At 42.2% G+C, this 24,134-nt stretch overlaps 1 protein-coding gene across 1 annotated transcript in view; it reads right to left on the bottom strand.

The window, feature by feature from the left end:
* Positions 1 to 19,904, bottom strand: part of LOC118418146 — a 44,111-nt gene extending 24,207 nt beyond the window's left edge. Inside the window, exons 1-17 of the mRNA XM_035823981.1 lie at positions 19,748 to 19,904; positions 18,900 to 18,985; positions 9,463 to 9,722; positions 8,963 to 9,063; positions 7,705 to 7,855; positions 7,494 to 7,606; positions 6,625 to 6,972; positions 6,391 to 6,503; positions 5,960 to 6,251; positions 5,255 to 5,494; positions 4,749 to 4,926; positions 3,958 to 4,263; positions 3,202 to 3,380; positions 2,533 to 2,725; positions 1,874 to 2,020; positions 1,166 to 1,367; positions 373 to 531 (exon numbers count right to left, since the gene is read on the bottom strand). Coding sequence (XP_035679874.1) covers positions 373 to 531; positions 1,166 to 1,367; positions 1,874 to 2,020; positions 2,533 to 2,725; positions 3,202 to 3,380; positions 3,958 to 4,263; positions 4,749 to 4,926; positions 5,255 to 5,494; positions 5,960 to 6,251; positions 6,391 to 6,503; positions 6,625 to 6,972; positions 7,494 to 7,606; positions 7,705 to 7,855; positions 8,963 to 9,063; positions 9,463 to 9,722; positions 18,900 to 18,963 — 3,046 coding nt within the window. The 5' untranslated portion in view covers positions 18,964 to 18,985; positions 19,748 to 19,904. The remainder of the gene's footprint in view (positions 1 to 372; positions 532 to 1,165; positions 1,368 to 1,873; positions 2,021 to 2,532; positions 2,726 to 3,201; positions 3,381 to 3,957; positions 4,264 to 4,748; positions 4,927 to 5,254; positions 5,495 to 5,959; positions 6,252 to 6,390; positions 6,504 to 6,624; positions 6,973 to 7,493; positions 7,607 to 7,704; positions 7,856 to 8,962; positions 9,064 to 9,462; positions 9,723 to 18,899; positions 18,986 to 19,747) is intronic.
* Positions 19,905 to 24,134: the final 4,230 nt, after the last annotated feature.

A 24,134-nucleotide genomic window follows, 5' to 3' on the forward strand; every position in this document is an offset into this window, starting at 1 on the left:
AATGTAATATAACCATATGTTGCCGTGTAATATAACCATATATTTCAAAGTAACATGATGCAACAATGTACTTCAGTATAACTAGAGCAGTATATTTCAGTATCATATAATCAGCTGCTGCCGAGCCGCGTGCCTGCGAAGCCGAAGGGCAGTTATACCAGCCATACAGGTACAGAAACTGGGGGTTACGCCAAGGGCGGTTTTAAAGGCCCTTTAAAGACTATATGGATACAAAAGGGTTCTGATGAGTGTAGGCTGTAGATATGCATTAGTTTCTTACTGCAAGACAGACGTCAAGCTAAAAGGCTTAGCCATGGGAAGTTACTCATTTTGAGAATTCCAAGTGGCAAGTTCGAAAGATTTCAAACTTACATTGGCAATCAGTTGTCCCCGAGGCCAGGACCATGTGTGCTGGGCAGGCTGACACGCACTCGAAATCACCAACGGAGCCAGCGAGGTACGGGTAGGCGATTCTCACATTCTTGCACGAGACACAGTCACGTGGGTCGTCGGATCCCGTTGTCCTGCAGCCTACAGAGGAGACAGACCAACAATTCATCAGATTGTCGCTGTGACAAGTCGGAGTTAAGATAGAACTAGAGTCTGTAGTACACAAACGCCGCGAAGTAGTCATGGCGTTTGCACTGTAGGCTAAGGTACCCTCTTTACCAGAAATAACAATTTCCTTAAAACCTTTATTTATATCCAGGTACATGAAGTTGTTTATGATAGCACAGAGCAGTACCCAAGGCAGTTGAGAAGCCGGAGCCTAAATATCTGCTTGGAGATGCTTACTGGCGCCAGCTGTGGACTGTACTACACCTTCCAGATGGGGGTGTTACATTACACATTACATACATACATCATTACCCAGAGATACTGCTACGGTACCTAAAATCCACTTATATCATCGGGATCTCTCTGCATCAACGGGATCTCTCTAACCCAAATACAAGCAAATCAAGCTAAGGGACCTTGAGTTATATATAGCTGCGAACACACAGACACAACTAACCACAATACCCTCAAAGGAGGTAAACCTTCAAGGAGGTAACTAGATTGAAAAGAAACCTGGTTAAGAAACCATCTATAAACTATAAACAAGCCTTATCTGAACTTCATAGAAGCTCCTAATATAATAGTATATACATGTAATTTTCCCTACCTTCACACTCAGCATGGCAGACTTGAACACATCTGTCGCCTTCTTTGACTGTCCCCTCACGGCAGACGACGTTCAGGTCTGTGGGTTTGTATATCTGAGACACTCCCATCATCTTCACGGCGTGCTCGCCACTGCCGAACGCGTAGTAGTGCAGAGACAGGACATCGTGGAACTGATAGTCCAGCCAGACATGTCCGCGGTCCTGTGGGGCATATCGTTGAACGTATCGTTATGCCCTATTTGTTAGACTTCTGTTTTCGATTATACCCCCCTCACATGTAGCGAAAATCGATCGGACGACGAGTCTGCAAGCTCTAAATTACGAAGAGGCATGACCCCCTGACGGGAAGGTGGAACTCTGCCATTTCTTTGTCGGCATCAGGGTCATACCTCCTCGTAATTTAGAGCTCACAGACTCGTCGTCCGATCGATTTTCGCTACATGTGAGGGGGGGTATAATAAGCACGGTGCGTGCTCGAGGAACTATCTCCTCAAGCAAGCACGGTGAAACAAGGGTCCTTCATTTTGTTTTCTGTTTACATCCTTCGTTTTCTATCCGAGGGACGCCCCTTGTCGAAGCTAGATATTCATTTTCACCTAATGATGTGAAGAAATCCGTGTTGAATATATTTCTCAATAGCACAGCGTCAGAGCATATCATCAAATAAAACGCTAGGGAACACAATATCTTTTCATAGACCTCATTACCTCGTTGTCAGGCGTCTTTCCAAATTGTACTGTTGTTGAGGATTCTGTTGTGTCCTCCGTGACGCAGACAAAGTAGGACTGGTACAGCGTGTCCGATCCCAGGCCTTTGGCTCCCTTGTCAAGCTGTGTCACGGCCAACCGCATAGCCTGTTCATGGATCGGCAAAAACATTTCTTTTGATTTTGGACAGAGACAAAAACAATGTAGCGCAACACTCAAGTTGATACTAGTTGTACAGTAAGCTTGGTAAGGTAAAGGTAGTCCCGTGGCTATTTCGGGATGTAGGGGTAAATGACACGGTATTGGAGAGCGGAGTCCATTTCTCTCCTTCCACCGCCTTTAGTTTAAGACACCCAAACCAAGTCAGATGCCCATTTTACACCTAGTTGAAGAGGTTAAGTTACGTGAGGGCCGTTCCCAATGGTACAGCATCTGTGGCATGTCAATGGATTCGAACCGAAGACCGCTGGGTTCTGGGCCATGACCGTTACACCAAACATATTTCCTACAAGTCGTGACATCCACACACCAATGTGTTGGCATCTATCTGCCTCAGTAGACAATGGTAGGCAGACAGTCACTCCCCGTCGATGGCTTGGTAAGTTGGATTTCTGTAAAATGCGAGAGCAGAAACAAAGCGTCTTTCTTTAATCTGTTACCTTATATATGGCCACACCACTGGTAGAGATCTCCACGGTGAGCCAGGTCTGATGGTCTTTGGGAACGCCGGCAAACACCAGGAAGATGTCCCCCTCAGACGCTGCCGTGAAGTGAATGCACTTTCCTCCATCGGTCGCGTCGATGCGATGGGAGTTGGACCACTGTAGGTTACAAGGCATTTGACCCCTAGAACTAAGGGTAAATTCAGTTTGAGTTTTTGAATTGATTTCCTAGTTTATATCTTATTGTAATAAATCACATCCTGTCGCCTGAAGGCTAAAATAGTTATTCACATTATGTATCTATATCTATATATATATATTATCATAGCCAGTGGGTACCAATCTGAGTGATGAGGCTGTCGAGTCGTGCTCGAGCCACATCCTCGATCACGGAAGCCCCATTTTGCAACAATGTCAGTTGCAACCGTCAGTTCGCAACAAGGCAACTCTTTTCGCAACACGGTACACATCGTTTCACAACAAGGTCCAAGTCGTTTCGCAACATTTGAATGTTATCAATCTTAATAGCCTAATAGTATTAGAAATCGCATTCCTTACGGGATACCCTTCCCAAGATTCGAACCGGTGTCTCCAAATGATTAGAATTGAACCAGGATTTGTACTGTGAAGCGACTTACTATTGAGCTACAGGAACGAATTGCCTACCTTTGCTGGTGGCTGAGCTGTTCCAGAAGTGACTTGTACTCCGCCCTGGCTATCTCCATGCCGCTCAACCAAGTAGGCAGGTCCAGGATTGCTGCAGCTGATGCATCGTAGTCCTCTTGCGTCACGGTAAAGGTGCCCGTTGTCTCACTGTACGTCATGACTAGACCACCAACACTAACCTGAGCGTAGAAAACAGCAGGACAACGTTAGGGATAGTTTAGGACCGCGGTCGATCTGCCAGTAAAGATACTGTAGATGGTGTTTTGAACAAAGGCTCACAAGGAGTTCTCCAATAGTTTTATCTGTTTGGTAGAGTACTCTAGGTCACCGAATAACAAGACTTCAAGGATCTTTGTATGCAACTAAGTATTTTATTCAACCGATGTTTTGGTGGCCGCCCGTCATCGTACTCAAGGTAATTCTGAACTGCCCTGAAGAAGGTGACAGACTGTCACCAAAACGTCGGTTGTTAAATAAAACACTTGGTTCTGTACAAAGAATCTCATTATTGAAGATCAAGGAGAAATATGAGCATATAAATGCAAATAAGACAAGTCTACCCTAAATTCTTCAGTTGCAAGTGTAACAGTGGGGTTCAAGCACCGCCTACCGTCCTTGCCAAGGAGCTCTGAGCTTTTGTGGCGACATCCGTAGTGTCCTTGGTTTTGGGAGCTTGGCTGCCCGGGTCCGGTGCGATAGATCCCGGGAGCGAGCTTGGGGTAAAAACTCGCCTCTATAAATAAAAAAATATTCTACCTTATGTTGAGTGATGTCACCACTGTTGCCATTTCGATGTCCGTCGAACAAATTGGCGGCACGGCCTTCCCTGATGGTCAGCCATTTGTCGGCTCCGGACCTGAACCTCAAGAGAATAGAAGACCTGGCGAGGAGAAAACGCGGAATGTCGTACGGCATGCTGAAAACGACCTTGAACTCCTGTCCGCTGATCATCTCCTGCCAGCTGGGTGCTCCGGCGGTGGAATCGTCGAGAAGGACCAAATCGGAAGTCTCACATCCGGGTTCTCCGGCCGGGATTTGGAAGTCAGAGCTAAGAAAAGGACCCTGGAAGGAAAATATGTGATGTAAGTAAACTGATATGAAAGAGTGACAAAAGTTTTCAACTTGTCACATGCCACATTAAAATGTATGTTTATTCACAATTGCCCTAATTTTATCGATTTATGGCGTTGTTTATGGTGTTGCTTTTAGACAAAGACAATCTGACCCTGAACTCAAGTTAGCAACTTAATTTTAGAGTGTCACATACTAAATGTAACTGCAGAAGGAAAAGGTAGTTCCATAGCCCTTTTTTTAGTCCACAGGGGCAGTGAGATGTTATCCGCTAGGGCAGGGTATTGGAAGGCGGAATCCATCCCTCACCTTCCATCGCATTTTATCTCCCCAAAACTACATCAGTGGCATCAAGTGATTCGAACCCAGGACATCTTGGTTCTGGGCCAAACCTCCTGTCGTTACGCCACATGACCCCACATAGAGCGATGTGCGGTGTGCTTAATCATAAATGCACGTGTTTCGACTTGCCCTACCTCCTCTAGGTACACAGCAATGGCACGATTGAGCGCCAGCCGTCTCTCGGTGAGGGCCCGCTCAACATCGCTCTGCTCTTCGAAGTCGCAGTAGCGGATCACGGATGTGGTGGAGTTTCCCTCAACCGTGTCTTCAACGTAGTACCTGCGACCAGTTCCGTCTTCAGACAGGGTTTTCCTGTACATAGAAACATAAGGTGAACAATTATTCCAAATTGTCTGTTCACTTGTTTCTTCATTAAGCCAGATGTGGCCCATCTCAGTGTTACAGCACTGTTTTTCAGTGGAGCCTCAGTGTATTTGAAAGTAAGGTAGACAATTCAACATTTTTGATATCCATCTGCATCAAAGATGGAATGTATTGTATGCAACATTCATGCATGTGTAAGAAAGAATGCACTGTTTCTGCGTTCTTCATGTTCTGACTCGTCTTTTGATTTTAAGTCAATGACTTTTTTAAAGATTGAAATCATGTCTGTGAATAGCGTGTCCATGAACAAACGCACCTTCCAAAGCAGCCGAAGTCCACAACTCCGTGAGGAAAAAAGGATTCGTAGTTCATGTCCAGCAGGTCGGTGAGGGAGAGCATCCGAAACTCGAAGGCCTTGGGATACTCCTCAATAGATTCCAGCCAGTCCTTTAGAGTAGTTCCGAATGATGTTGTGTAGAAGTCGGTGATGGCGGCGGCGATCAGTTGGTTCCCTCCCTGCACCTCCATGACTTCATTGCTGAACTCATATTCAGACCTGTGTAAAATATCATAACAGTCATGATAATTAAAATCCTAAGTTGTGTTTTGGAAATATAGATTGAAGCCTTTCGCTGACTGTCATTGCCTTCCACTGTGCGTTGTTGCTAAAAAAAACTTAACAATTGACATTCGGCAACTGGGCAAAGGTATCGGATCATTTGGGTTGGGGTTATGTATATACGCAAATACCTTTGGAAAAAGAAACTCGACAGTCGAATTCGAGAATAGGTCATTAAAAATATCCATGGTCTTAGTGGCAAGTGTGCAGATGTTGACACTCTGGCGCACCAAATCCGTAAGTGTTTTTGGCACCTTTAGACACTGATTAGCCGTGAGGCTCGGTGGGTGTCACTCCACCGTCATGGGGGCAGGGGCATGGCGAGTATAGAACTCAAGACCTACTGATCCTGATTCCAACGCTCACAGATACCCCCATAGGTCATTGAGACGGATAACTCACAGACTCGATTGCTCATTGAGGCTTTCAGACGAAGCGGTGTTGCTGGTCGATGTCCCCGATGACCTGGCTGTTTCCTCCGTCGTCTCGTGGTCATGCCACCAACTGCTGGACTTCGTCTGGGTCTGCTTGGCGGAGTAGGTACTGAACAGCATCTTAAAGTCGGCCTGGGCTGCGGTCGAGAAGACCCGCTGTGAGTCTTCAGAAGATGCTTCCTTGGTTTTGATGATTTTCAGTTGTCCTCCGAATTTGGCCGATGATATGTAATGCGTCCCCCATCGCAAAATGAATTTTTCTGGCACGAGAAACGCATTATGTTAGACACTACATGCAGACATCACAAAAAATAAGAAATGAGCTTTTGGATGATTTAACTGATCAGAATCACTTTCTCCATGGAGTCGTTATCCACATCAACATGACCTGCTACTTACGGAATGCCCTGTCCGCTCCTATAGCAAAATATGTCTCCGGTAGATTCAAGAAGTCACGCAGGAATGCCAGGTTCAGGTTTTCAGGGGCAACGAAGTCGAGGAAAATTTCATACCTAGAAGAAAATCAAATCGACTGGCTTAATTGTTTTTTTCCCCGTATTCTATCTAGTTAAGTGTTTCCTAAAACTAAAAGATACTGTAAATATAATATGGTAGTTTTTAAGAAAAGCCTACCTGAATACGTTAAGCTCCATCATAGCCATGAACGTTCGGGTTGAGGTCTCCGTAAGTTGAGCGCTCGCTTGTGAGTTGGCTTGGAAACCGGACGTTTGGAAGTCGTTACCAGACTGCGACGAGCCGCCGCCTCCTGCAGAAAAGACCAGCCCGAAGGCGCCCCCGCCTCCCCCGTGGCCTGACGCCTTGTTCATCTCCTGCTGGAACATGGCTTTAGCAGCCGTTACGGCAGACTTGTCCTCCAGGTACTGTCTGTATTCCTCCACAGAGCTGAAGCTGTAGGTCTCCATGTCGGTGTTGTAGATGCCTTGTACGGTCATGGTGTCTGGCACGTGATAATCTTTGTACCTTGAGTAACAAACATACCAAGCCTTATTTCCTCAATAAAAAGTAGTCGATAAAAATAAGAAGCAGACCAGGCCTCCACAATGTTAGTGACTTCATCTAAAAAGAAAAAAAAGAATGAAACTCAATCAATAAGACTTAAATGTAAAGAAACAAGCAAGCTCTCCACTGACACTATTCCCTCTAGAGTGCTGGTGCTGGAGTTGCAAAGGTGTAATGTGTGTACAAAAAGAGCATATGACCATATATGATCATGAGACTGCATGAGACCCTATGAGAGAACCTAGCCCCTATGAGAGAACCTATACGCTATGACAGCCCTACACCCCCAGGCTAGATATACACAGTTTCGTCAAGGGTATCCTTCTTGCTTTCCTACAACTCATAAATAATGGTGTATAGGTGGTGGCTAGACAGGCCACAGACCATCGTTCGAAATGTTAAGTGATAAGGGTGGTGGTCTTGGTATCACCATTTCTCTTTGATTTGACAATGTTTGTAAAGCAAGTAGAAAAAGACCCTACCCCTGCAGACCATCGCAGGACCGCTGGATGAGGCTCTTCTTCCTAGAATCGGTCGAGTATTCGCCTCGGCCGTCAAACCCAACTCCCAGGAAAGTCGCGCCGTCGATGATATTCTAAAAGGAAAAAATGAAGTAACACCTTTCGAGCACATTTGAAAATTTTTCTGAGAACAGATGGTAAGAGCAGCTCATGCTCAAGAATAGATACTTACAGCGCAGGCCTCTATCGGCGTAAAAGCCTCGTAACATGGGTCTCCTTCTGCATAGTTGGTTTGGAAGCAGCCGTTCATCAGCATAGGCCCAACTCCCATTGGATAGATTGCTGGCGACATGCCATCGGAACTGTCTTGGTCGCTACCGTCACTGTGAAAATAAATGGAGACCAATGCATACCAAGACGGGGAACGGTACCGATTTCCATTGTTAAATACTCATGTGAAATACTAGTATATTTTTAGAGGAATACTAGTACTAGTAACCATTTAAGCGTCGACCTTCCGAATACTAAGGTATTCATATCGAAAACCTTAAAGTGCTAGGCGTCAATGTAAATGTAATCAATGAAAGATTTGTGGTATCAACAGAACAATATTTTTCTTTGCCACCTGCGCCTCACATGTCGAGCTATATGTGTATATATATGTGTGTGTGTGTTATTTCTATTTTATCACTGGCACAGTTAAGGCAGCAATAACTTTACCAACATTTGGTCATTTTTTGTCTTCAGTCTAAACAAGTCCTAATTTTCACAATTTAAGCAACCATTAGGTCGGCCGTCATCAAAGATACCCAATGATTCTTTCATCCCTACTTAACTATTCCTGTTTCAAAGGCTGCTATTGAACACCCCTGTAGTTAGAAAAAAAGCTGCCAGAGGGCCCAAACTTCATGCTCCCTCTTTCGATCGCCAAAAGCTATCTACCGACCATAAATCGTGACCATAGCTTGTCCAGAAAACGAGATACCTGCAGTAAAATAGGAAGCCGCTCGAGCCCCAAATCTTATCATATCGAAGTATTATCAAGTCTTACCCACATACCTAGCACACATGTATCAAGACAATCCATCCGGGCATTCTTGGCCATTAAAGTGGTCACATACTCACACATATAACGACAGAGGCACACAAGAACGCTGCAGAAAACATACCCTGGGGGTCAGACAGGATCGGGTAGCTAGCGAGTTTTGTTCGGGGAACCAAGGCATTCAGCCCGCCAATCTCACATTAGCGCTTCGGGGAGTTTAAGCCCGAAGGAGTTATCGCTACCCTTTAAGGGCAGGTGGACCTCCTTCGGGCTTAAACTCCCCCGAGCGCTAATAGGATATCTGGCGGGCTGACTCTATTGGGCCACCAAAAAAACTGTTCTAGCTGCCCGATCCCGGCCGGCCCCCAGGGTACTGCATGAAAACACAACCTTTTTTGGCAAAGGTAATTACAGTCTGTTTCAGAAATTATAGGAGACTACAAACCCGTCATCTTCTCTGTCAAAGTCCATGCGGACTTCGTAACCAGCCGGTGAGTATGTGTCTCCTGTGTTTGTGCCCCTGCCGTGAATAACCTTCACTGTAGCCTGCAAGCAGAATTCAAAGTAGTAAGCAATTGTTGATATCTGAGATTGGTTTTAAAAAATCTACCACTGTCATCTATATACCAAGTTATATACATTCGCCACTTTGAAAACAGTGTACTCGTGTACCTCCCCCCAAGTATGCACAATTTGAAAATGCGCTTGAGGCCGCTTTTCTCCCATCAAGAATTATGCGATTGTACTAGCCACGCAGATGAAAAGGCACTGCGCAGTGCAGTGATACGTTGACATTAATCCATTTGCTTTCAAATTTTAATCTAAACAGAATCCGAGAAGTTGTGATGTTTATTTCGACTGATGACATCCCTGGGACATTTTTTTTCAGACTGCGTTGCTTTTTAAAAGCATTTCTTGTTTAACACATTAACAATGTCCTCACACCTGCTCAACATCGCCGCCGACGCCCGCTAGGAGGTCGCCGCCCCGAGCTATGACTTTGTCGAACTCTTCGTCGGCCTTGTCGAACTGTCCTGAGAAGTAGTCCTCCAGAGCTCCAATGACCTTTTCCTGATGGTTCTCCACGACTCCCTCCGCGATCCTATCCCCGAGCGCCTCCACCACTTTCCCGCCCACATCCTTGGCGGCGGATGCCACAAAGGCCGGGACGGCCCGCTTGGCGCGATGGGTCTGCTTCGCTGGGGCTGTAATTTGAAAGGACTGAGTTTTTTTGCAACGCAGCCGAAGGCCCAAGCTTTTCTTGTTTCTATTGTGTGCAGGTGTGTAGAAAGACAGAAACCCATCAGTACACATGGACTGAATTTCCGGACCTGCACCGATTAGCCGAATATTTGCTTGCATAGCAAAATTTCACATGACGTTTTTTCAAGGCAACGCTTAACCATAAACGGGTATATCAGCAGATACTATCAACAAGTCGGAGATGGATCTTCTGGGAGGAACGTTATGACTGGTTCACATGAAGGTTCAGACACCGAAAGACTACAGCTAACAAAATGGCAAGATCCCTGACCCTGGCAACATCCAGAAATATGAGAGATTATATACCTTGACGCTTTATCGACACGTACACAGCGTGGCCTATTTTGCATTTCGTTGAAAAAAACTTGTCTTCCTAAATCTCTTGCAAGCTAACGTTTTGGCACAACTGTCCAAATTGATAGTTATAGACATGGGAATTCAACATGTTCTAATGTAGCCTTGTTAGATGGCAAATAGACAGTAGCATCTAACAGCCATTTGCATAATACCGGCAGGTTTACTGCAATTTCTCAAGCAATACTAATTTGGCAAATTGTCAACGCATCATTTTCTCCAGTTTCATGTTGCTGTTACAGCTTACCTTTGCCACTTCTTCCGTGTATCTTTTTTTTTGTCTCTCTTTGTCCTGCTAAAAACATAATATCGTAATTGGAACACACCGCGGAATTGCACGGAGAACGGGCGCGTGGTTGGAAGGGGGTGCACTATACCGGCCGAACGAAACACGGCACAATTAACTGCCGCTATGTACCTTTTTACATCCTCTGTTGTTCTTTCCTTTCCTGTTAGTAATTGCACAAAACAAAAACCTGCGTGAGCTTACAAAAAGCCATGAGAAAATGGGCGTCTATTATCAAGAATTTTCATTTAATTTTGGTCCCTCACAACCGCTATGACGTAAAACTTTACTGCTGGCGTACCATTAAAAATGGCGGGAAAAATGGCGGCGTACGTTCAATTTGACCCATTCAACCGTAGATCCGGGAGATAATGCAACGGTTCTTCACACTTTTACACGCGTTGTTGGTCACCATGCTCGTCTTGTGCCGTGAGCACGTGTGATATTATTATCTACAAATCTTGCGATGAACGTGACAGTGTGTTCGTCCCACGACGAGCTCGCCTGCCCCGAAAATGAACTGAAAACTTTTGGCCTTGTTGTCTTCGAATGCACTGTTATCGAAGCCTTTTTGAAAATGTGTGAAATACGTGGATGTCTGAAGTGTGCATACCTCGGAAATTACTGTTGCTGCGCTAGTGGATCACCGAAACTTTATCGTTTATGTCATTTGACGGTATAAGTATTACTGCCGGTATTATGCCAATGGATGTTACATTATGGTAGCCATTACCATTTTACAGGATAAATGCAAAATGTATTTGTACGTGTGTATACATAGTAATACTGGTGCACGTAAGTTTGATCCTTTTACTTTGAAGTACTTATAACACACCAATGAATGCACCTTGACCCAAGCTGGCTCAGTTTGGGAGAGACAATATGTCCAAATCTCAGCACACGCATACAAAAAGTGCTCACTGCAGTTCAAAACGAATTGCTAGGTGGCCCAAACGTACATTATTTACTCCCTGCCCCAATACCTATCAACTACGAAGAATCATGAACCTGCCACTTGCCAAATATTATGAAAGTCCCTCCCCAGGTTTTCGAGTTATGCTCTTGATCTACATACAGATCCACACAATGGCATAACCGAAAACATAACCTTCTTGATGAATGTAACAAAGAAGGTCCTGCAAAATTACGGGTTTTAGAAGAAATTGACATGCTAAAGAAAAATAGCGTTGTTGTTGGTCATTGGTGTTTTAGTTTGTATGAACGATCTTGTAATCGTTATCATTTTATGCACTTTGCTGTAATTGATGTAATTTTCTTGTTGTATGAAATTCAGGAAAATCAGTATTTATGCACACCACTAAGGAATATGTCATACATAACTTAAGATGTGCCAAATGCTTAGGTCACTTCTACACAGTCCTACAATTGTGAATGTTTGACTTGTCAACATTTCACACGTTGAAACAGGATGTGTTTCAAGGCAAAGCATGACGTGTTTCAAGGCAAAGCATGACAGGATATTCGAACCAGCCACTTACATAACGGCATAAGAGCGACATAATGGACTCTACAAGCATTTCCCTCCTTTCTATCTCTTGGACAAGAACAACCCAATTCAGAATTCTGGGTAATCCAACATGGCAGTCGCATAAGTTTTGGCTTACGGCGAATTGTGGAAAAGTTGTGTTTTTCTGCCTCACGCGGTGAGTTAGTGGCTCTTTCAGTCCCGGAAGTTGCTACCGACGTTGTTTAGCACATCGAGGGCAAGCAAGACTGCAACTTTGTAAAGTCATTCTTGGTCAGAAAGGACAGAAAAGGAGACGGTGCAAGACCGGCAAATGGCGGCCAGGTCAAACGACGAGCACACGGAGGAGGACTGTCGCCCCATTTTCCTAATTCTTGGAAGCGTCGTAAACAAGGAAAGGGGTGACAGATTCTTGTCTGAGGAAGAGATCTTCGCCGCTGTAGCAACTGCACTGAGCCAAACTGCAGCTGAACCCACGTCAGGGCCGATAAAGTGCATACAGATAGCAAGGGGCCTATGCAGAATTTACATTGAGGGGAAGTCCTGCAGAGCCAGAGTGCTGACAAAAGGGCTGGTGCTGAGAGGGAAGAGTGTTACTCTTCATGAGAAAAACCCTTTCGTAAGAGCACCCAGGGGAACAAGGCTCACCGTCAAAGGATTACCTTGGTCAGTTCATGACTCAGTAATCAAGAACACTTTAGAACAACAATATGGCTGCGAAATAACAGAAATACAGCACTGTCGTATCAGGGTCAACGGGCGACTGACAGACTGCTGCAATGGTGACAGATTTGTCTATATCACCAAACTCAAGAAACCAATACCAAACTACAATGTTCAGATGAGAAAGTTCAGAGTTAACATTTTCTACAGACAAACTGCCATGATGAGACCTGAACCTGAGGAACATGATGAAATGATGCACCCTGCAATACTGATTGACAGCCAAGAAGAATTCCCACCACTAAAACAGAGTACTCACGAGCCACTTGATACATCACAGCATACTGAAGAGGCAATACCGGCCAACTTTGGAGAAAACACATTCTCCCAAGTAAACACCACAAATGCAACAACACATGCAGATGTGCACACGCCAGAGAACAAAAGTGAGGATGAAGAAGAAATGGACACATCAGTTGAACAAGGAAAAGAGGGACAAAGTGGAATGAAACAAGCGAATATAACAAAATACATGGGTCGAAATAGTCAAGAAAAAGACACTTCAAGGAAAACCAATAGAAAAAAGAAGAAAGAGATCCCTGTGGAGACAAGGGTGCTGACAAGATCACACTCACATGTTAGTGCAACACCACAAGGAAATAGACCACATGTAACGCCTTCTTCTCGGTCACACCAAGAGAGCAGAAACGATGGGAATAGAGAAACTCTAGGACAGAAGCTGACACCCGCACAGATAGAGAAAAAAACTGAGAAACATGAGAGATGCGTCAGGGAGACACAGACAACAGAGAAACATGAACGCTGTTCCAGCACAGAGGGGACGACACCGGTCCAGCAGAAACGATGGAGAACACAACCCTGTGGAGCTGCTGTACACATCGGACTGTGATTAAGTACATAGAACTCATGCCACCATACAGTAAACCGGTATAGCTTTTCATTTACAGGTATGTCCGTCAACTGCCTATCATTATTATCAGTAAATGTTAAAGGAATACGAGAGAAAGTGAAAAGAAGATCCATCTTTGAATGGTGCAAGTGCCAAAAAGCTGACATTGTCTTTCTACAAGAATCTCATATAACAAAAGATGTAAGGAAAGACTTTGACTTAGACTGGGGAGGAAAGGGATTCCATTCCTATGGAACAAATAAAAGCAGAGGTGTGCCAATCTATTTTGGAGACCCCAAAGTACAAATTTCACAAGTTATTGGGGAAAATGAAGGAGATGGCAGGAAACTATTGATAAACTTGTAAATGTTTATGCTCCAAACAATGCTACTGAAAGCTCCAAACAATGCTACTGAAAGAAACACTTTCCTAATCAACCTCGCAAAATGGATTGACGAAAATAAACAATCTGAATCTGAAACTACACTTGAGATAGAAGTTCTAGTAGGGGGGGGTTGTAATTCAGTTGTGAATTATGGTATGGATAAAAAAGGAGGGAGACAAACAAACACATTAAATTCATCACAAACCTTGAAAAATTTCTACCAATCCCTAGGTCTGTGTGACATTTGGAGAGAAAGAAATAAGACTACAAGACAATACACTTACAGAGACAAATTTCATAAGGTCTCTAGCAGACTTGATTATTGGTTTATTTCTAAAACCATTGCTGACTCTGTAGTAAGATGTGATATAAGACCAAGCATTAAAACAGATCATCAAGCAATATTCCTTAAGATAAGCCTAAATACAAAAGATAAAGGATATGGCTATTGGAAACTAAATGCAGAAGTTCTGAAAGATGAAGAATATTGTGAAGGGATAAAAAAATTAGTTGAGAATGCAAAAAAAGAGGACAGTGATTTACCACCAAGTTTGATGCTGGAACTGTGTTATGTTAGAATCAGGGACTTTTCCATATCATATTGTAAGAATAGAGCTAAGGAAAGAAAAAAGAAAGAAACAGAACTGACAGATAGAGTAAAAGCACTCACACTTTACCTAGAGAATCAAGAAAAAGGTGATGATAAAGCTGAAACTGAACTGGAAAGAACAAAAACACAGTTAGGAAACTACTATGAGGAAAAAGCTAGAGGAGCTTACATAAGAGCAAGGGCAAAGTGGATAAAAGAAGGGGAAAAGTGTACAAAATTCTTCTTAAATCTAGAGAGGCATAATGCTACCCAATCCAATATTGACATGTTAAAACTAGGAGATCATGTGATCACAAACCAAAATGAAATATTAACAGAAACAGTGAAATATTACAAAGACTTGTATGCACAAGAAGACATTAACCTGGAAGAGGTGGACAAATACTTGTCTGACATAGAATTAGATTGCACCCTAAGTGATGAGGAGAAAGAGAAAATAGATTCTCAGATCACAATAGAAGAATGTGAACGTGCATTAGAGAGTATGAAGAGCAACAGGGCTCCAGGGCCAAACGGGCTCCCATCAGAGTTCTTAAAAAAATTCTGGAGTTTATTAGGACCTATTATTTTTAAGTCCTTTATGGAAAGTTTTGAAAACAAAACCTTAGCATATTCACAAAGAAAAGCACTGATAAAACTACTGCACAAGAAAAATGAATTACATATGTTAAAAAATTGGAGACCAATCAGTCTACTCAACTGCGACTACAAAATAATTGCATTTACGCTTGCCAATAGAATTAAAACAGTTATTTCAAAATCAGACAGGATACATAAAAGGACGATTCATAGGTGAAAACATAAGACTAATAAATGACATAATATTTTATACAAAACAGAAGAAAATACCTGGTATACTTTTGTTCCTTGATTTTGAAAAAGCATATGATACGGTAAATAGAGACTTCATGTATAAAACTATGGAAAAATTCAACTTTGGTCCAAATTTCACTCAATGGATTCGCATTCTTTATAAAGATACCCACAGTAGTATATTGAATAATGGTTGGATCTCTGAACCCTTCGCACTGGAAAGAGGAATAAGACAAGGCTGTCCTCTATCATGTTTATTGTTCATACTGGTTACTGAAATTTTGTCTACTAAATTAAGAAAATCTCAAAGTGTCAGAGGTATCACAGTTCCACATGCGGAAGGTTCAGAAGAAATAAAGATTGTTGCTGATGATACCACGTTAGTTCTTGCAGATGAAAGTTCAATAGAAAATGCAGTAAAACTTATCATTGACTTTGGAAGGGTAGCTGGGACAAAACTTAATCAAAATAAAACTCAAGCTATGTGGATAGGATCATGGGGAAATAAAGAGAAGTGTATGTTGGGTTTACAATGGACCAAAGGACCAGTTAAGGCAATTGGGGTCTACTTTGGACATGATCCTCGTGTTTGTGAGTTGTTGAACTGGGAAAAGAAAATAGAAAGATTGAAGAATGTATTTAACCTAGATGGAAAAAGAGAAAACTAACACTCTATGGAAAAGTAACCGTTGTGAAACAGTTAGCACTATCTCTGATTACATAGACACCCCAGAATGGGTACTTAATACTGTAGAAAAGGAATGTTGGACCTTTATATGGGATGGAAAGAAAGATAAGATAAGTAGGAAATGTATGATCAGAGACCACAGTGATGGAGGGATAAGTATGGTTGATTTGAGAGCCCAACACCAGGGCTTCTTAGCCCTTTGGGTAAAGAGACTCAACCAAGGACATAATGCGCAATGGAAACTTATCCCAAAATACTATTTCAGTAAGTGTGGAATAGATAATTTGATTTTCAATATGAACTTTTGTAGGAAGAGGGACTGCCCCAAACTACCAGTTATGCCAACCTTTTATAAGGAGATAATATTGGCCTGGCATCAAGCAGGTGGAGGGGTAAAGAAGGTACCAGAAACAGCAAAAGAGATCATGAATGAGGTAATATGGGGAAATCAGTATATTAAACTGGGTAATAGAACTTTGTATTATAAACACTGGATTGAGTGTGACCTCATACATATTCGAGATGTTTTCATGCAAGGGAAATATATAAACGCACAAGATTTATTTTTGAAATTATATGACACCAGGAATTTCCTAGCTGAACATAATAATGTATGGGTTGCTATACCAGGGCATTGGAAAGCATTGTTGAGCTAGGTTGGGGATCAGCATACAGATGTTGATGTCCAACCAAATCAGCTTGGAATTTTAAAGACCGAATTTGTTCCCCTAGAAAAAAACTCACCTCTAGGGGTCTTTATAACCAGATAAAATCACAGAATGTTATAGAAAGTAAATGTATTGATGAGTGGATTGAACTACTTGATGTTACAATTTTAGATAAGAAGTTAATTTGGAAAAATTTAATTGTTAACATTAAAGAGAACAAATTAAAAGAACTTAATTTCAAACTCCTGCACAACATTTTACCCTGTGGATTAAAACTAAATAAGTGGCAAATTAAAAACAAACTGGGTGAAATATACAGCCCTGTATGCACACTATGCAATGAAAAAGACACCTATGTCCATATGTTCTATAACTGTAGAAAGCTGGGGTTGTTTTGGAAGGATGTTGGAAATATGTTGTGTCGAAAAGGATTACATGTCACAATAACAAAACCACTTATATTTCTTGGAATCAGTAATATATGGTCTGTTAACAGGATAATCTCGATTGCAAAGTTCTCTATTTTTAAACAGTGGTTGAGACATATAGATACTAATACAGACTTATACAGCAACATATTTCAAACATTTTTGACAGACCTAAAGTTAATGTCGCACATAAATTGAAATATCCATGTTTCTGAACATATATAGTATGAAATAAGAAGAATAAAGTCTTGAGTAATTGCTGTCTTGCCCACAAGCTGGCAATATGACTGGTACTGTTGAGATGCAGATGTATCCGCTTTTTATTAGTATTTCGATGCTTGCCATTTAATACCTTTGTTCTCCCTTCGTGAGCACTTACTTGTTGCATTTTATGAAGGGAGAGGAGCTAAGTTCTTTAGTGCCAACGTTCATACTTTTTTCAGACAGTACTAGTGTAGTAGTTTTGTAGAACAAGGTCTTATTCATGAATTTTTCTTCCAACAGATTTCTATGTTATAATATGAATCTTACATGATCCCGTTCATAATGAATCTTATTTAGCATATCTACCCTATATTATGACAAAAGCTGCTAATGACCAAATACCATTTTGATACACTATTTGTTCATATTAATTTCTAAACTGCACGCTGAGGTAAAATATTTTCGCACTTGATCTTTCTGTCTACAAACCGGTACACGCCTACCAAATATCGTGAAGTTACACAGTTTTCCACAAACTCCAGAAACAAGCGCACAAAAATACAAAGCTCGCCACAGTACCGTAGGAAAACGCCAGGTAAACCGTTTTCGAACTAGGCATGCTTTTTCATAGCCGCTACACACCTACTAAAAATCACAAAGTCCCATCCATAATTTCTCGATGTACGTATATGCTGTTGACCTACATATAGACCCATCACGCTATGGAATAACCGAAAAAGATAGCCTTCTTGGCGAAGGCAAATGGTAATAGACGCACCAATAGCCAACCAAATGGTACTTGGACGTGTCTAACATGGCACAAAATGGCTGTACTCTACTTACATACTGCGGAAAAACAAACCCATGAAAAAAGTCAGAGATGAAGCTTACAGGAGGGGTACATGGCGAATGGCTCACGTGGTACAGTAAGGACTACAGTTAAGAAAATAGCAACATCCCTGGCCCTGGCTTCCAGAAATATGCAAGATGCCGCTTGATGGTCTATAACGAACGACTCACCACTATTTTCTGATCATTATAGCCATAGACTCGTAATGTGCCTCCAGACTGACTCAGAAACGAGACATAGCCAGAACAAAAACAAAGAAGAAGACTGTCCGTGCACATCGGCATGGGAAAAACTACAACTGAATTTGCAGGCAGGGTAATCTACTGCATGTTTCGAGACAAAAGCCCTGAAACAGCTCACAAAACAAAAGATATCGATGCAACCATTAATTTGCTAACCTAGGAAATAGAAAGGCAGTCGAAGTCCTCTACAAATACGACTTTTAAATGATATCTACATATCGAGAAAAAAAACTGTTGCTGTTGATTGATATCCATTTTATTATTGTATGAGATCAAGAATTTTCGTATACGCGCTACGAACACATTAGTTCAACGTTTGACGTGCATAGCAATATTTCACATTTCACACTTCAACAGGATATTCCACCAGCGGTTTTCAAGGGAAAGCATAACCATAAACAGTATATAAATCATGTATTATCAATAACATTTCAATAAGCATGAAGAGTTATATCTTAGAAGAGAATTTGGACAATATAATGTACAGCCTTTCTTCACTTTTTATCGCCCAGACAACAAACTATTAACTCACCCACTGGAGATGCGAAGGCGAGTGTTGTAATGCCACAGAGGCACAGCAGAATTTCCTTCCACATGTTGGAATGTGACTCCGTCGAACTGTGGATTGAACAAGCCACGATATTGGTCAAACTTTCATCAAATTGAAAAGGTAGAGACAACGCAGAAGAGCCCCTCCGCGACCGCGCGTAATGCTTAGGTCACAATTGGAAAAAGAGGGCCCTGTCGAGCAATTCACTGGCTGTTTTTGGCACTAACGGGCATGAACCCTACGTGGCTTAAGTCCCCTTCACATGAGAGCAAGAGTGAGCCGGAATGCCGTCAGAATTAAAATTATTTTCTATTCCTGGGAATTCGAAGTGTATTCTAGAAATTTTCACTGCATTAGAGATATGTGTGTCCGTTCTTTTGGCTGGCCCGAAGGTTTTTGACATGCTTAAAACTTTCGAGGTCCTTTCTGGCGGCATTTTGGCTCATTCCTTCTCCTGTGAAGGGGACGTTTGGACCTTATATCCCTTTCACACCACCTGAGTGGCCCCGAATGAGGCACGAATTTTCCAAATACTTCATTTCGGATGGTTTTGCTTGATTCCTGCTACGGCTTCAGTGTGAAGGCCCTACTGATAGGCTACACCATCGACGGGCACCGGTGAAATTGTGACCAAAGCATTTAGCCGCTACAAATACATTGAAAACGGGCATGCAACTGAATCGTGCATGAGCGAGGTCAGGTTAGCAAGCTTTTATATTCAAATGTTTTACCAAAAAGCAACGGAATAAAACGAAAAAATAGCTTGTAATAACAAAGAAGCTACACGTAAAATCGGCGTGCTTAATGTACTAAGTAAGTGTAATACTCACAAGAGAAGCCCGGTGCTCAAACTCCGTCTTCAATCCTCGGTAATTGTTAGATGAGTTCTGTCGGTTGGTGTCTACAGTTAGTCTGGATGATTTCGGCTGGTGCCGAATCAGAATGATCAGGTGAACTGTTAGAGATGCTGTTATACTGATACGCTACCGGTCGCTGATTGGTGTAAAAGAATTTCAACCGTAAGCATGCATCATGATACCATGTCCGTCACGAGACCCCGCCAACGTGGACCATCGAACTAAAGTTGCAAACTCACTGCAGTTGCGTCAAACTTGCGTCACTGCGGGGTTCGTTCACTGAGTCACTGTTTTGTTATTCTCTCGGATTTTTTTTACCATTTAGGTATTGCGTAATACGTAGGACTTAGAAGACAACAAAGTACACAAAAAGGAAGAACATTCGTTCTTATTCTCTGAAATTCGTTAGTATCCTTTGAACCCCGCAGTGACGCAAGCTTAACGCAAGTGCAGTGAGACAGGGCTCAACGTCCGCTTTGTGCAGGAATCAGCTGTGCATGTACATGGGCTTAAGTACGGAATTTGTCAATGTGGGCCAAAGAGACACATGGAACACATATTATAGCTCTCATGAGGAGTATCGTGCGAGATTTAGGAGACAAAACAAGTTGATAGAGATTTTAAAAGATAATCAACAATCTACATGTAAAAAATATCACAGATGAAGCCTTGTTGTCCATGTTAATACCACGACTGTGCCGACTCGGTGAGACTGAGTGTGATGGTGAAATATTGCAAATTGTACCAACCGACCATATTGCATGATGATTGGACTAATGTTCTGAATGTTCTCAAGGTTACACAGCCAGTGTTGCCTTGTGATACACCGGACTCACCAGTCAGGCCCGATGCTGACGTTCTGCGTGAGATGTAACCGGATCTACTGAATGAAATGGCCTTCCAGTATGTTGTGCAAATATCAGTACAAGAGCAAGCCGATATACCTGCACACTGGCACTGTCTCATTGCTATAATATCCCACGCACGATAATCAGTGATACCCGTCAGACCAGGAGTCCAAACAAAGTCCGGTCTAGGTAAAGTTACACGACCTGAAAATGACGACGTTGTTTAATTGTTTCACGCCACACGCAACAGCCAGGACCACATGCTTGGACGCTCTGCGTGAGATGTACCCGGATCTGCCGGATAAAATGGCCTTCCAAACACACTGTCTCATTGCTATGATATCCCACGCACAATAATCAGTGATACCAGTGTATCTACTTTTCGTTCATTGTCGGTTGCAGTTTTATGTCTTAATGCATCAAAACATGTTCTTCATCTGCCACAGAGAACTGCATATAACTACATGGGTGGCCGTGTCGCTAGTGATTAAACATCGAAGATACACATGGAGCATGAAAACATAAACATGAAAATCATCATAGATAAACGTAATCAACGTTGGAGTTCTTGTGGTGAATTACTGTACCATTATATTAATATGTTCAAACAGTACGTCTTGCATAGTGCAACTTGACTGTAGTGTAGCGAGGATTAAGTGTAACAGGATCTCTAACATAGACCTCCGGGTAGCTAATTTTCAAAATATTATAGACATACACACGTATTGTCTTATAGTTATGATCTGTCACCATGACTAGTGATATGTTTGCACGCAGGCTTTTGTTATGGGGACAAAGCGAGGCCAACATTCACAAGGCAACACTGGCTAACCTTGAGAACATTCAGAAAATAAGCCCAATTATTATGCAATATGGTCGGTGGGTACAATTTGCAATAATTCACCATCACATTCAGTCCCTTCAAGAGTCGGCGCAGTAGTTGTATTTACATGTAAAAGGCTTTATCTGTGAGATAAATGCTGACACAAGAACTAGCTGCTGGTCTGGAACTGCTGGTCATTGACCCTTAGGCTACCTCATGTGAAATAATGTCTATAACTAAGGTTTATAACTATTTCAGAGTCGAACAATCCTCGCATTTCTGCCTCCTTCGTGCATCAAAATACCTACAGAAGATGTGGAACAACCAGACAGAGATTTAAGTTGTTCAACTTTTTATGTTAACGACATCGTTGCACGCGTCACACGGGACTCAACAGACAGGGCCCGATGCTGACGCTCTGCGTGAGACGTACCCGGATCTACTGAGTAAAATGGCCTTCCAGCATGTTGTGAAAATAGCTTTAAAACGCCAGCTGATACACCTACACACTGCCTCATTGCTATGATATCCCACGCACAATAATCAGTGATACCAGTGTATCTACTTTTCGTTCATTGTCGGTTGCAGTTTTATGTCTTAATGCATCAAAACATGTTCTTCGTCTGCCACAGAGAACTGCATATAACTACATGGGTGGCCGTGTCGCAAGTAATTAAACATCGAAGATACACATGAAGCATGAAAACATAAACATGAAAATCATCATAGATAAACGTAATCAACGTTGGAGTTCTTGTGGTGAATTACTGTACCATTATATTAATATGTTCAAACAGTACGTCTTGCATAGTGCAACTTGACTGTAGTGTAGCGAGGATTAAGTGTAACAGGATCTCTAACATAGACCTCCGGGTAGCTAATTTTCAAAATATTATAGACATACACACGTATTGTCTTATAGTTATGATCTGTCACCATGACTAGTGATATGTTTGCACGCAGGCTTTTGATATGGGGACAAAGCGAGGCCAACATTCACAAGGCAACACTGGCTAACCTTGAGAACATTCAGAAAATAAGCCCAATTATTATGCAATATGGTCGGTGGGTACAATTTGCAATAATTCACCATCACATTCAGTCCCTTCAAGAGTCGGCGCAGTAGTTGTATTTACATGTAAAAGGCTTTATCTGTGAGATAAATGCTGACACAAGAACTAGCTGCTGGTCTGAAACTGCTGGTCATTGACCCTTAGGCTACCTCATGTGAAATAATGTCTATAACTAAGGTTTATAACTATTTCAGAGTCGAACAATCCTCGCATTTCTGCCTCCTTCGTGCATCAAAATACCTACAGAAGATGTGGAACAACCAGACAGAGATTTAAGTTGTTCAACTTTTTATGTTAACGACATCGTTGCACGCGTCACACGGGACTCAACGGACAGGGCCCGATGCTGACGCTCTGCGTGAGACGTACCCGGATCTACTGAGTAAAATGGCCTTCCAGCATGTTGTGAAAATAGCTTTAAAACGCCAGCTGATACACCTACACACTGCCTCATTGCTATGATATCCCACGCACAATAATCAGTGATACTAGTGTATCTACTTTTCTTTCATTGTCGGTTGCAGTGTTATATCCATAGTGGAGGATCCTACAACACTTTAACACTCACGATACTGCAGTTTAGACCTAAGTCACAGTGAATAATCATAAGATCACCAACATTGATAACGTTTATCTGAATACTATGATGTTATTCATGTTTATGTTTTTATGCTTCGTGCTTATCAACGATGTTTTTACCACTAGCTACACGGCGACACATGTGAAATCATATATTCCGTGCCTCACGGTGGCAGACTAAGAATATAAATTTATTTTGCTGCTTTCTGGCATAAAACCGCAACGGAACGAAAATTAGATACACCTGCATCACTGATTATTGTGGCATATCATAGCAATGAAGCCGTGTGTAGGTGTATCAGGTTGCGTTTTTAAAACAATTTTCACAACACACTGGAAGGCCATTTTATTCAGTAGATCCGGCTACATGTTACACAGAACGTCAGCATCGGGCCTGGCTGATGAGTCTGGTGTGACGTGTGCGACGATGTCGTTAAAAAATTAAACAACTTCGCCATTTCCCTGTCATTTCCTGGTCATTTGGGTCTCTGAAATCCCTGTCTGGTTGCGTTCCATATCTTCTGTAGGTATTTTGATGCACTGAGCTGGTAGAAATAAAATAATTGTTCGACTTTGAAATAGTAATAAACTTATCTTAGTTATAGACATTATTTCACAAGTGGAAGGGTCAATGACCAGCGGTCCCAGACCCGGAGCTAGTTCTTGTGTCAGCATTTATCTCACAGATAAAGCCTTGTACGTGTAAATATCTCGACTGCGCCGACTCTTGAAGGGACTGAATGTGATGGTGAAATATCGCAAATTGTACCCACCGACCATATTGCATAATAATTGGGCTAATTTTCTGAATGTTCTCAAGGTTACACAGCCAGTGTTGCCTTGTGAATGTTGGCCTCGCTTTGTCCCCATAACAAAAGCCTGCGTGCAAACATATCACTAGTCATGGTGACAGATCAAAACTATAAGACAATACGTGTTTATGTCTATGATATTTTGAAAATAAGCTGCCCGGACGTTTATGTTGTAGGATCCTACAACACTTAAGCCTGCGCTATACAGCAGTTCGAGCCTAATCA

The sequence above is a fragment of the Branchiostoma floridae genome, chromosome 6, assembly GCF_000003815.2.
Source record: "Branchiostoma floridae strain S238N-H82 chromosome 6, Bfl_VNyyK, whole genome shotgun sequence".
NCBI classification, from domain to species: domain Eukaryota; kingdom Metazoa; phylum Chordata; class Leptocardii; order Amphioxiformes; family Branchiostomatidae; genus Branchiostoma; species Branchiostoma floridae.